Source organism: Delphinapterus leucas, chromosome X (genome assembly GCF_059928025.1).
Source record: "Delphinapterus leucas isolate spDelLeu-1000000601 "Yukka" chromosome X, BTC_Dleu_Yukka2, whole genome shotgun sequence".
In the NCBI taxonomy this organism is placed as follows: domain Eukaryota; kingdom Metazoa; phylum Chordata; class Mammalia; order Artiodactyla; family Monodontidae; genus Delphinapterus; species Delphinapterus leucas.
The window spans coordinates 21,361,059-21,375,063 of record NC_143150.1 but is presented as its reverse complement, the minus strand read 5'-3'; the positions used below and the strand labels follow the sequence as shown (position 1 = coordinate 21,375,063).

The 14,005-nt window shown below is 40.7% G+C and overlaps 1 protein-coding gene across 2 annotated transcripts in view; it reads right to left on the bottom strand.

The window, feature by feature from the left end:
* The window catches only part of ZDHHC9 (zDHHC palmitoyltransferase 9), a 34,504-nt gene that overhangs the window by 6,493 nt on the left and 14,006 nt on the right, over positions 1-14,005 (bottom strand). For both annotated transcript variants that reach the window (XM_089904098.1, XM_089904099.1), the window contains 6 exons: positions 9,295-9,453; positions 4,332-4,469; positions 3,325-3,371; positions 2,448-2,552; positions 913-1,016; positions 412-508 (listed from right to left, as the gene is read on the bottom strand). In XM_089904098.1, the coding sequence (XP_089760224.1) occupies positions 412-508; positions 913-1,016; positions 2,448-2,552; positions 3,325-3,371; positions 4,332-4,469; positions 9,295-9,453 (650 nt within the window). The remainder of the gene's footprint in view (positions 1-411; positions 509-912; positions 1,017-2,447; positions 2,553-3,324; positions 3,372-4,331; positions 4,470-9,294; positions 9,454-14,005) is intronic.

The following is a 14,005-nucleotide window of genomic DNA, read 5'->3' as shown; positions in this document are numbered from 1 at the left end:
ACACCAATAACTCCAACCCACCCCCCTGACCCCTGTCATTGCTCCTATAGCATTTTATGCTTCCCTCATCAAGGCACTTTTCACTACACGGACTAATAACCTGTTTTCTCTCGTCCCCACTAGACAATGAGCTCCATAAGAGCAGACGCATTATGTGACTTGTTCACTGGTGTATCCCTAGCACCTAGCACATTGGCTGGCACAGAATGTTGAAGAAATGACTAGATCTCAATCTATGTCAAGGGCATAAAGATCTTAAGGCAATGTCAGGGCAGAAGCAGAGACAGGGAAGCTGGAGTGATTGGACACAAAATTGCCTAATTATATCTCTAAGGTGTAAATTTAGTCTACACCCTCTATCCCCAACTCAGTCTTAAAGTCTAAAAGCCTTAAAAAGTCAGGAACACTTACTGGGCTCTGAGGCAAGAGGCTGGTACTGGCCTCTTGAGTACTGGGAGGTCGACTTCCACTTTCCTCCAGTGGCAAAATACCCCTTCGATCCAGCACACTGAAGGAGACAGGAGAGTTAACAAAGCACTTTGCATCCACCTCTCCACCCACCCACCCCACTGAATCTTCCTGTGTGTGCTGGAAAATATAAACCTGCCCTTTGGCAGTCTAGCCCGATCCTAGCACACATCTCCTACCTTCCATTCACTTTTTCTTCCACAAACCAGGGAATACCACATTAACGAGGGAACAAACAGATAAAATAAGAATGAAAGGTCATCCCTTCAAAACAACCAGCCCATGGCCTATGGTCCATGTAGATATGGCACCAAGGGACAATCCCTGGGAAGACCTCTTTTGACACGAAGAGGCCATGTTCAGAAGAATGCATCACACCAGGTGACAGGATCAGGTCAAACTGCTTGTCCCAAGAGTTCCAGGATCTTCTAGTCCTCTGAGTACCTGGGGGGCAAGGGGCCACACAGCACTTCACAGCAGTTCTTCACAATATTGCCATGGCTATAGGGATTCTGGACACGATTCTTCCCTGTCCATGAGCCTTTGATCTGCAAGATAAAAGCCAAGGCTTAAACATTATGTTGAAGAAATACATGCAGCACAGGAGATGAAAAAGTTCTGGAGATGGATGGTGGTGATGGTTGCACAGCAATGTGAATGTACTAATACCACTGAATTGTACACTTAAAAAATGGTTTAAGATGGTACATTTTAAGGACTTCCCTGGTGGTCCAGTGGTTAAGAATCCACCTGCCACTGCAGGGGACACGGGTTCGATCCCTGGTCCAGGAAGATCCCACATGCCACGAAGCAACTAAGCCCCTGTGCCACAGCTACTGAGCCCGCACGCCTAGTGCCCGTGCTCCGCAATAAGAGAAGCCACCGCAATGAGAAGCCCACGCACTGCAACGAAGAGCAGCCCCTGTTCACTGCAACTAGAGAAAGCCTGTGCGCAGCAACGAAGACTCAGCGCAGCCAAAAAAAAAAAAAAGATGGTGCATTTTATGTGTCTTTTACCACAACAGAAAAAAAAAAGAGAAATACATGCATAGCCACGGAAAACTATTCACAATAGAGTAAAAAAGCAGATACCTGAGCGTTATGTATTATTTCCATTTAAAAATACATAAACAAACATGAGAACAAGTCTAGACAAGTCTAGAAGACTATAGATCATACCATTAACAATGGTGATGCCTAGGAGGTAAAATTACAGGGACTTATTTGCTATTTTTTGCTCATCTGTACTTCCTGATTTTCTACAATGAATATGGATTAATCGGTAACTTTTTGTTTTTAGTTCATTAATTTATTTATTTTAGGCTACGTTGGGTCTTCGTTGCTGCACGCGGGCTTTCCCTAGTTGCGGCGAGCGGGGGCCACTCTGTTGCGGTGCGCGGGCTTCTCATTGCAGTGGCTTCTCTTGTTGCGGAGCATGGGCTCTAGGCGTGCAGGCTTCAGTAGCTGAGGCACGCAGGTTCAGTAGTTGTGGCTCACGGGCTCTAGAGCACAGGCTCAGTTGTTGTGGCGCACGGGCTTCGTTGCTCCGCAGCATGTGGGATCTTCCCAGACCAGGGCTCGAACCGGTGTCCCCTGCATTGGCAGGCGGATTCTTAACCACTGCGCCACCAGGGAAGTCCCAATCGGTAACTTTTTAAAAGCAAGGACTTATTCAATGCAACTGTCCCTCTCCGTTCCAAACCCAGAGGCACCAGTTAGCTTTTAAGGACCTATGAACAGCTAAAGACCTTGTGCTCACCCAACCATATTCAATCTCTTCTTCCTAATTCCCTACAGGCATTCAGCTCCAAACAAAGCAGTCTGCTTTTTCTTCTACACACCTGGTTTAACAATCTCCCACACCTGGCTTCTGCCTGCCTCAACCTCCCAGGCCCTGGAGACTCAGTTCTCCAGCAGGTAATTAGAGAATAGGCTTTTGGTAGAAGAATATGTAATGAGGAGAGGAAAAGTTGACTCACATCTTCATTGGTTGTCTGGTTGAGAGCCACAAGGAAAGTGTGGAATCCAGTCAGTCCCACGACGGACCAGAGTGTGAAGAAGCAAATGAGTACTTCTAGAACAGTGAGGTGTTGGTTAAGGAATACTGAAGAAGCCACACCAGGGGACTTGATGCCGCAGCCCATACTCATGACACCAGTCACACCATCTTTACCCCTTGGAACATATACCACAAATATATATCCATACATAACAACGGGTGAATTCTAAACTTGCTGGCTATATCCCTCATGAAAGGTAAAGGATGCCTGTTTATCCACTACAAGTAGCTCTCTAACAGATCTAATCTATTTAGGTGTTTGTCTGTTTATTCATCATTGGCTCTTCGAAGGGGACATTTAGGAGGGGTCCAAAGCTAAACAATGTTGGCCATCACTGCCAATGGAAAACACATCAAAAAATAAACTTTATAGATGAAAAAACTGGTGGGAAAGAAACCAGAATGTGATTTCTAGAAATCCCATCTGAATCTCCTTTTCAGAAATGTAACTTCTGTACAAAATCAGCTTAGCTATAACAGGAAGGTGGGACTTCTAGTAAGTGATGCAAGAGGTCTATTGAGAGCAAAGTATAGCCCACTAGAGAATGCAGGGCTGAGCCTGGGATCAGAAGGACTTGGGAGGGAGGCAGTGGAGACAAAGTTGAAGAAAAGACCTCCCTTTAAGCCCTGGCCATCCTCCATTCTAGTTGCTACCACTAAGGCTACATTTAAAAATTTTAGACGTTGGCACTCTCTGATGTCTGAAAAATGAGATGGTGGAGAACTACAGACAGAAAGCATGCTGAAAAGTAGTTTAAGAGGGCTTCACGGGGACATCCTGCCAGGGGAGGATATGTTCCAGGAGTTTCTTTCAATGTCTCCAGGAAGCCAATTTTCAAGGATTCTGTGAAATTGGGAGGAGGAGTAGAGAGAAAGATTAGTAACTTTAGTAAAAAATACACACATACCCTAGTGCCTACTCACTTTCTTCCCTCCCTATCCGTTGTTACAAGCCGGCAAGAGATAAGCCCTCATTCAGGCAAGGGACTCACACCTCCAAGCTGGTACTCTCTTGACTAAAGGGTCCACCTTCTCAATACAGGACCCAACACTGGACTAGAGAGTCGGCCACAAGCCAAGCATCTGGCTCCCCTCCCTTTTCCCTAGCCGCCAGCTATGGCCATGGAGCGGGATATTCATTCATAGATGAAAGAAATCAGAAATATCCAAGAAAAATCCTCTCTCTTCATCAATCCATATCTCTTCACTGTTCAAAACCCAGCTCAGGACTCATCTCTCCCCAGGAAGCTGCCTTGATTAAGACCACTCCTTTAACTCCGCATCCCATCTGTCCTTGGGCTGTTTTATGTGTGTGTATGTGTGCATGTGCACACGCACACACACACACACACACACACACACACACACACACACACACAGGTGTATATTTTCTATCTCCCAAAGTAGACCATGAGCCACTAAAAGACATTTCTCTGGTGTAACCCCTTCTACCACCTGACACAAGGGCAGGTCTTATGAGGCAAAAGAGGTGACACATACAGGGAAAAATACATCCCCAACCTTTGGGATCACCTCAGAAATGCCCAGTACTCTAGGTACAGACCAGTAATTATGGTGCTGGTCTCCAGCAGAGGGCCACTGAGAAGACCAGCACACTCGGTAAATCCTAACTGATGTGAGCTGAGGTCTGGAGCTCAGATAGTAGTGCACACTTCTAACTGGTCCTAAGGTGCCTTCGCAATGGTAAAGTCCCACCAGGATACGGAACCACTCCCCTAAGCTGTCCTCAAGTCTTCTCCCACCACCCACCCCTCCAGCAACATACACTGCCCTGTATACTCACTGAGGGCCACGTAGACGATGTTGAAGGCAAAGACATAGATCGTGAGGAGGGACAGAGAAAGGATGAAGAGGTAGAAGTAGCGGTAGTTCCTCTTTCCAACACAATTCCCCACCCAGGGGCAGTGATGGTCGAAGCGCTCTGTGGGAGAAAGAGAGAGTCCAGTGCCAAAACCTCCAAAACTAAGCACAACCCTGCCATCCACTTAATACCTAAGTCCAAGACCCCTAGGATCGCTGCCTATTTCAACTGTAAAAAACACTGGGTTTGTATACACTGATGTGTATAAAATGGATGACTAATAAGAACCTGCTGTATAAAAAAAATAAAATTCAAATAAATAAATAAAACCAAAAAAACCCATTTCCTTCCAAAATAAATTTTAAAAAAAAACACTGGCTTTTATTTTTCACTTTTTCACAATGTTTTCACAGCCATCTCATTTGATCCCCACAATCGTCCTGGAAGTTGGGCAAAAGAAGATATTCTTTTCTCCATTTTACAGATGAGAAAACTGAGACACTGAGGGGTTAAGTGATCTGTCTCACTGTCAGTTAACAGCAGAGACCTTGCTTTTCCAAAGAAAAGTCTTAGTAAGTGTGTCTACTAAGCACAGGAAGAATAAATAGGTGTAAATAGCCAAGGGACTTTTGAAAAATGAGTAGCGTGGTTTTTCTTAAACTCCAGTTAGTAAAAAATTATAAACCTACATACCTGAAATGGTGTGGCATAGCTCAATGGAATGGAAATCACTCAGAAACAGAATATATAAAAATTTACTGTCTGAGAATGGTAGTGCTTCAAAACCAGTAGAGAAAGGAAGTATCATTCCATCAACAACTCAGAGACAATTGGTTACTTGGTTGAAAATAAGGTTAGATCTTTTTCCCTCACACTATTTACCAAAATTAATTCCAGATGAATTAAAGAGTTAAATGTAAAAACAAAGTGAAACCTTAAAATAACCATAAAGAATAGGTGAACATTTGTCTCCTGTATGGAGAAGGACTTTCTAAGCATAAAAGTAATGGAAAAAAACCACAGATGACAAAGAAAAATAGATTTGACTCCATACACTTTAAAAAATATTTCATAGATGTTAAAAATACTATAAAGAAAATTAAAGAGAAAAAAAAACCCGAGAAAGTATGTGAATTTTGTAACTTAGTCTATGAAAAGTCCTTACAAATCAATAACAAAATACAAATACTCCTTCAAAAATAGTCAAAAAGCAAAACAGTTAATAAATACCATATAAACATATATTTAAACGTTTTCAGATTCACTAACTCATTGCAATACTAATACAACAATAAGATACTTTTCTGCCTATCAAAATAAGAATATAAAAAATAATATTCAGTGCTAGTGAGAACACGGTAAAACGTACACTCTAATATACTGTTTGTGGAAGTACAAATTGAGAGAACCTTTCTGGAAAGCAATTTGCCCGTACGTATCAAGAGCCTTAATAATGCTCACACCCTTTCGGCAGAATAAATCCATTTTTAATAATTTCTCATAAGGAAATAGAGATGTGCACAGAAATTTAAGTTCAATACTTTTTTATTAATTTTTTTATTGTGGTAAAATATATAAAACATACAATTTGCCATTTTAACCAATTTTAAGTGTAAAATTCACTGGCATTAATTATTCACAATGTTGTACAACCATCACAACTACCTATTTCCCAAAATTTTCATCACCCCCAAACCACCGCTTAGATTGTCTCCATCTTTTGGCTTTCATGAACAGTGCTGATGTGAACACTGATGTACAAGTACGTTTGAGTTCCTGTTTTCAGTTCTTTTTTGGTATTGTTATGGACAGAACTGTGTCCCCCTAAAATTCATACATTGAAGCCCTAACCCCAGTGTGACTGCATTTGTAGACAGGGCCTCTAAGGAGGTAACTAAAGTTAAATAAGGTCATAAGGGTGGGGCCCTAATCCAATACAACTGGTATCCTTATAAGAAGAAAAGGAAGAGATACCAGAAGTGCGCGAGCACAGAGAAAAGGCCATGTGAGGACATGGGAAGAAGGTGGCCACCTGCAAGCCTCACCAGAGATCAACCCAGTCAGCACTGTGATTTTGGACTTCTAACCTCCAGCACTATGAGAAATTAAATTTCTGTTATTTAAGCTACTCAGTCTGTGGTATTTTGTTGGCAGCCCGAGCTCACTGGGTAATACAGGTATATACCCAAGAGTGGAACTGCTGGGTCATATAATTCTATGTTAACTTTCTGAAGAACTGCCAAAATGTTCTCCACAGCAGCTGCACCATTTTACATTCCCACCAGCAATGTATGAAGGTTCCAATTTCGCCACATCCTTAAATTTAATAATTTTTAAAAATTTAATAATTTTGATTGCAGTTTTATAATAATGAATAAAACAGGATCGTGAATAATATCTACTGATAGAAGACCACCTAAATAAACTAGAATACAGCCATATGATGGATTATGCAGTCATTAAAATAATATATTCAAAAAACATTTATTAAAGATGTAGAAAAAGGCTCAGGATATAATGGTAAGTGACAAAGGCAGGACTAAAAACTCTAGTATGATCCAATTTCACAAACAAGAGAAAGACTAGAAGGAAATACAGCAAAATGGAGAGTGAGTTTGGGATTACGTTTTATTAATACCTGTACTTCCCATATTTTCTACAATGAATATGTATTATTATTATTAATTTTTTTTTTTTGCGGTACGCGGGCCTCTCACTGCTGTGGCCTCTCCCGTTGCGGAGCACAGGCTCTGGACGCGCAGGCCCAGCGGCCATGGCTCACGGGCCCAGCCGCTCCACGGCATGTGGGATCCTCCCGCACCGGGGCACGAACCCGTGCCCCCTGCATCGGCAGGCTGACTCCCAACCACTGCGCCACCAGGGAAGCCCAACATGTATTATTTTAATGAATGAAAAAAGCACAAAGAATAAAATATATCATTTTTAAAGCGCAGTGAGCTGTGTACCAGTCAAAAAATAAGGCTGTAAAAACAGGTGCATCTCCTAGTTAAAGGGCTATATCTTTTCAGAAAAGGGAAGGAAGATATAGCCTTACTTTAAGCAAACCTGCCACATAAAAAACACTGAAGAATGCAGATTTATACAGATATATTCAATATTTTTACCATCAATATATTATAAATCACACTTTTTTCTGATAATATTGATACAAGTAATACATGCTCATTGTAGAAAACTTGAAAATAATTTTTTTCTAATGAAGGAAACAAAATCCCTTATTACCCCACAACCTATAGATAATAGACAATAAGCGTTCTAGAGTACTTCCTTGCATGATTCTTTATACATACTTATATTTTTTTAAATGTGTAACTGAGATCACACTATAAATGTAGCCTATCTTCAATTTTATTTCATTTAGCTTTCTGGTATGAGCTTTACCCATAGAAGTCCACTGTATGTTATGTCCCACAAGTTATTTGACCATTTATCTACTGATGGACAATTAGTTTCTTTTCAATTTTTCATTACTATAATAATCTGGAGGTAAATATGTCCATACCTAAATCTTTACCACATCTCTAATTATTTTCTTGGGTTAGATCCCTAGAAGGCAAGTCACTGGCACCAAAGGGTATACATGTTTTAAGGTTTTCATGAATTTTATTAGGTTGCCTTCCAAAAAGTTTGTTCCAATTTACACTCCTACCAGTGTAGGGCTAAGCGTTATCAGGTTTTCCTTGCTAAATTTCTAGGTTTAAGATCTTGTTTTAATTTTTATTTCTTTGCTTTTTAGTAGAGATGAACCTTTTTTTCATGTGAACTAAGTAATTGCATTTCCTGTTTTATCTGCTGTCCATATTTCTACTGAAATGTTATTGCTTCTTTTTTAAAAAATCAATTTGCATGAGTTCTTTATGTTTAAGAATATTAATAAGGAGAGGGAATACTTTTTGAAAACCTTCGCATCACACTTCCTTGAAATATCAAGTTTCCTGGCTCATTTAAAATGAGTTTCAATTTATAAAAATCCTATCTACATATAGCTTTTACCATATAAAGTAAGATATATCTTCCCAACCTTAATCTAAAAAGAATTGGCTAATGAGAGGAAAGCAATGTACTCAGGCATGCTCCATGGCATATATAAAAAATGCTGGAAGTATGCCTATTGATAATATAAGGAATTGCACATATCTGCCTATCAACAGACATATTTACTGCCTGTTTTTGATCTTTCCCAGGGCTCAGCATACACTAGGCAGTGATTACAACTAAGTCACATATATGCAGCTAGAAGCACAGATCTCTGTATTATGCACACATACACCCCCCACCCTTGCAGCAGAAGCAGAGAAAGAACAAATGAGGGTTTTGGAATCAGAGCTGTTCCAGCTTCATCTCATACTAATTTAATTATATGAACCTACACAAAGGTGCTTCATCTATTTCTTCATCTGTAAAATGAGGACAATACCTATCTTATGGGGTTCTTATGAGTCTTAAATGAGAGAAAGGGAAAGCACTTAGCAAGTGCCTAGTATATATTAGGAATTCAATAAATGCTAGCAATTTTTTTCCTCCTGGGAACACCACTTCTTATTTAGCCCTTCCTTCCCCGATGCTGCCCTCCAGTGGACTAGGATTCTCCTCCCCCTACGTAAGGTGGGTTCCACTTGAAACAGATCCAGTAGAAGAAAATCTAGATTTGAAAAACAGGTAAAGTTTATTTCTTTATTTACCAAAGAGGTTGTTTTTTTTAAACTAGAGGATATTTAAATTATGATTTGATCTACAGAAGTACAGTTGATTTGCAATTGTTCGGAAGCTTGTTTCCCATCTAAAGTTTCTTAACTAAAAATCTAGCTTGTTTCCTATCTAAATCTATCTTCCCACCCCCACTGATTTTTCCTGAGAAAAATCACCCTGACCCTCTTCTTCAACTCAGCCTTTCCCCAGGCAACATCTCTTTGGTTTTACTCACCCACACAGTTGTCACAGATGCTGCAATGAGAGGCCCGGGGAGGCCGGAAGATCTTGCATGTATAACAGTATTTCAGCTTCACAATCTGGTTGTTTATCTGGAAATTCTTGATACGAGGGGGTGGTCGCTGGCCTTGGGGTACTGCACCATTGGTAGCTTCTGTAGATCAGTAAAGACAGTTAACACCACTGCTAGCCATTATTTGAGACCAAAAGCCTTACCACCTCTCCAAGAGCAATGGGAGTAATCAAACGTTCCCTAGGCCCACTGTCCCCCCCAGGCTGGCATTTCCAGACTAGACTCTCAACATCACAGAGTATCCTCCCCAAATTCCACTGAGTGCCATGCAATTATTTTGTGTACATGTAAAAAAGTGTTTCTTCAAGCTTTTTGGCTGATTATAAAGAAAAACATTCATAAAAGAAGAAATAAAAATGGCTAAAAAACATATGAAATGAAAACATACAACTTTACTGATAATCAAAGAAATTAACATAAAGATACCATTTCCACCTTCTATATTAACAAGTATTAAAAAGAAGAACCTAGGGGCAGGACAGGAATAAAGATGCAGACATAGAGAATGGACTTGAGGACATAGGGAGGGGGAAGGGTAAGCTGGGACGAAGTGAGACAGTGGCATGGACATATATACACTACCAAATGTAAAATAGATAGCTAGTGGGAAGCAGCCGCATAACACGGGGAGATCAGCTCGGTGCTTTGTGACCACCTAGAGGGGTGGGATAGGGAGGGTGGGAGGGAGGGAGACGCAAGAGGGAGGAGATATGGGGATAGATGTATATGTATAGCTGATTCACTTTGTTATAAAGCAGATGTGCTAGTGAAACTAACATCACTGTAAAGCAATTATACTCCAATAAAGATGTTAAAAAAAAAGAATAAAAATACCCAGTGTTGGCAAGGATAGGGAGAAGGTATTTTTATACATTACCAGTAAGCAATATGGCAGTGACTACCAAAATTTTAAATGTGCTTACTTTTTTAAAAAAAATAATTAATTTATCTATTTTTGGCTGAATTGGGTCTTCGTTGCTGCGCACGGGCTTTCTCTAGTGGCGGCAAGTGGAGGCCACTCTTCATTGCAGTGTGTGGGCTTCTCATTGCGATGGCCTCTCTTGTTGCGGAGCATGGGCTAGGTGCGCAGGTTTCAGTAGTTGTGGCACATGGGCTCAGCAGTTGTGGCTCGCGGGTTCTAGAGCACAGGCTCAGTAGTTGTGGCGCATGGGCTTAGTTGCTCCGCAGCATGTGGGATCTTCCCAGACCAGGGCTCGAACCCGTGTCCCCTGCATTGGCAGGCAGATCCTTAGCCACTGCACCACCAGGGAAGCTCCTAAATGTGTATACTTTTGACCCAGCCATTCTACTTCTAGGAACTTATCAAAATTACAAAGAGATGTACAAAAGATGGTAACACAGGATATTTGTCACAGAAGTCCCTTTTAATAGTGAAAGACTGAAAATAACCTCAATATCATAATAGGAGGTTGGTTAAGTACATTATGATACGTGCATGGGATGGAATATTATGCAGCCATTTCAAATGATGTACACATTTTAAATATTCACAACATACTGAAAAATGAAACTGTACGCTAAAAAGAAGCATTTTACCTTGCAAAAGTAAAATATATGCATGAAAAAAGACTGGTAATATTTAGAATCAGAAAAACAATTATTTAAAAATAAGAGTAATACATGCTTACTGTAAAAAATTTGGAAAAAACAGAAAATACGAATAGAAGACAAAAAAATCACTGATGGCCTCTCAACTCAGGGATATTTATGCATTTTGGTATACTTCCTTCTACTCTTTTTTATTTTAAATAAATTTTAACTTATTTATTTATTTATTTTTGGCTGCATTGGGTCTTCGCTGCTACACGCAGGCTTTCTCTAGTTGCGGCGAGCAGGGGCTACTCTTCGTTGCAGCGTGTGGGCTTCTCATTGCAGTGGCTTCTCTTGTTGCAGAGCACAGGCTCTAGTCGCGTGGGCTTCAATAGTTGTGGCTCACGGGCTCTAGAGCGCAGGCTCAGTAGTTGTGGCGCACGGGCTTTGTTGCTCCACGGCATGCGGGATCTTCCCGGACCAGGGCTCGAACCCGTGTCCCCTGCATTGGCAGGCGGATTCTTAACCACTGTGCCACCAGGGAAGTCCCTTTCCTTCTACTCTTAACAAATAAATAAACATTCATGATTTTTTAAATTTGAGATTATATTTTAGATACAATTTTATACCCTGTATTTTTCACTTAACGTTATACAGTAAGCATTTTTCCATGGTTGTTAATTTTTTTCTGAAAACATCATTATTGGCAATACAATTTTCTATCATATGCATGTACTGTAATTATTTAACCAATTCATGTTATTGGGCATTTAAGTTGCCTCTGGTATTTTGCTATCTAAATGATGCTGCATGCAAAAACTTAAAACATTACAGACAAAGCTTAAGTCCCCTCTGATCTCCACCCTAATCCCAACCCCCTCCTCCCTTCCTCAAGAATATGTTCATGTGTTAAAATTAATTTCTAAAACATAAAGAAAAAAAGAAAAGCATGTTGAAGCCTGAGCAGTAATATATGAAGTTGCTGGCATTAAAATAGCTAGGAAAAAGAAAAAATAATGCATTAAAAATCCTTCTACAAGTATTTGTGTAAATCTCTGATTATTTCCTTTAGCTAATCCTGAGAGAAGTGAAATTACTGGCTCAAAGGGTATGAACCCTTAAAGCCCATATCACTTATCGGGAAACTGCTTCCCAGACAGATTGCATCAATTTGCATGCCCGCCCATCTGCAGCATATGAGAGTGCCTGTCTCATTGCACCCTTGCTGTGCAGGATAATTCTAAAAACAGAATATTTTTTCAATTCACTTTGATTTTAAAAATATCTGCCATATGGAACTTTTTTCCTTTTTTAGCGGAGTGGGGTGGATGCTGTGAAATCAAACAATAACAGTGTGACACAAGTCTTAAAGAATGGGGATAGCTATTCATTAGAGGATGATATAAGTACCAGCATGCCACCCTAACATTCCTCTGCATGTACTTTACATGAGGGCACCTGGGAGAGAGTTCAAGGCTCTCCCACCCCGTGAGGTGAGCTATGATGCAAGGGAACCAACCACATGTCTTCTTCTCTCCCCCACCCAGACCCTACCCACAGCATACCCAGTACAGGGCTGAATGTAAGTTGACAAAAACTTGCTAACATAAACATATGTATGAACTCAAGAACGCACTCTACTATTGAGAGAAACATGCTAAATGCAGAGGTAACAACCTGACAGCTTAAGCCTGGGCCCCGGGCCCAGCAATCTGGCAAAACAGAGCTAACCTTGCTAACAGCCTGCTGTGAGAGGCAAGATCAAGCCAAGGCACTGCCTTGACCTTCAGTTTCTCTATACGTGATGGAAAGAGGAGGACAAAAGACTAACCCAGAGAGAGAAAAGACTACACTCACAACTGTCCCTTCCTATCTTGCTCCTAACTAGTCCAGGTCTCCCCCAACTCCAGCTGCGCCAACACACCTCGCCTCTGTTTCCTTCCCACAATTCCCACCTTCTCCCCACCCCTAAGTAGTTTGAGCGCAGATGTGCACAAATCTATGTCCCCTTACCGCAACTAAAATAGGCTGAAATTTTTCAAAAAGAAATCCACTAGGAAGCTAAATAAACACAGCTAAATAAACAAAAGAAATACAAAAGCTGGAAGCCTTCAAAGCAACCTAAAAAAGTATCAAATCAAAACGTTGTACACTTTAAACTTACACAATGTCATATGCCAATTATATCTCAATAAAACTGCGGGGGAAGAAAAGAAACCAACTAGAACTGGGAGAAAATATTTCCTTGACAATAGCATGCATATAAACAGGAATAAACTCAATATGAGAAGTATAGAAACTATGTTAAAAAAACTATAAAAATTCTATTAAAGGGCACAAAATTCAGTCTAAAAATACAGAAAGATGTACTATCTTCTTGGGGATAATTATACATAATAATTATACAAGCGTAAATTCTCTCAAAAATAATATATAAATATAATACCTATTAGAACCCCAATGTGTTTGTCTTTTTAATTCAATAAAATATTAAAATCCCAACAAACAAACAACAACAACAAAGCACCTGAAAGAACTAAAGGCTAACCACAGATGGGTACACCAATGGTACAGCTTTTAGTCTTACAAGTACTGGGTCCCTTTCTTCTACTCTACGTGGCTTGGATGCTGACTCTAGCTACTTGGGTACCAGATTTGAGAACAATTTAGGTAGGCACCACTGTTGGATCTGGTGGGCTCCAGTCCCTCCTAGTACTGGCATCAGAGCCTTCTTTCCCAGTGTGAGCTCCAGGAGTCTCCCAGGAGTGTGAGCTCCCAGGAGTCTCCCAGGAGCTCCCCTCCTCGAGTCCTGGGATGTTCTGCTTCAATTCATGAAGGCACCCTGGCTCCTGGTTAGTGTAGCTCTTCATTTCTGTCCCAAAGAGCCCTACCCTGAGCTGCAGACTGTACTGTGATTAGCCTGTAACTACTTCCTTTACCATTCCTATAATTCCCAATGGTTCCTGTCCCCTCTCATCTTGTGTGTTCCCCTAAAGCAGGAATCCTTGGTTAGAAACCCACTCATGTGCTTCAAAAGATCTATGAATCCCTGAAATTATATCCAAAATTGTATGTATGTGAT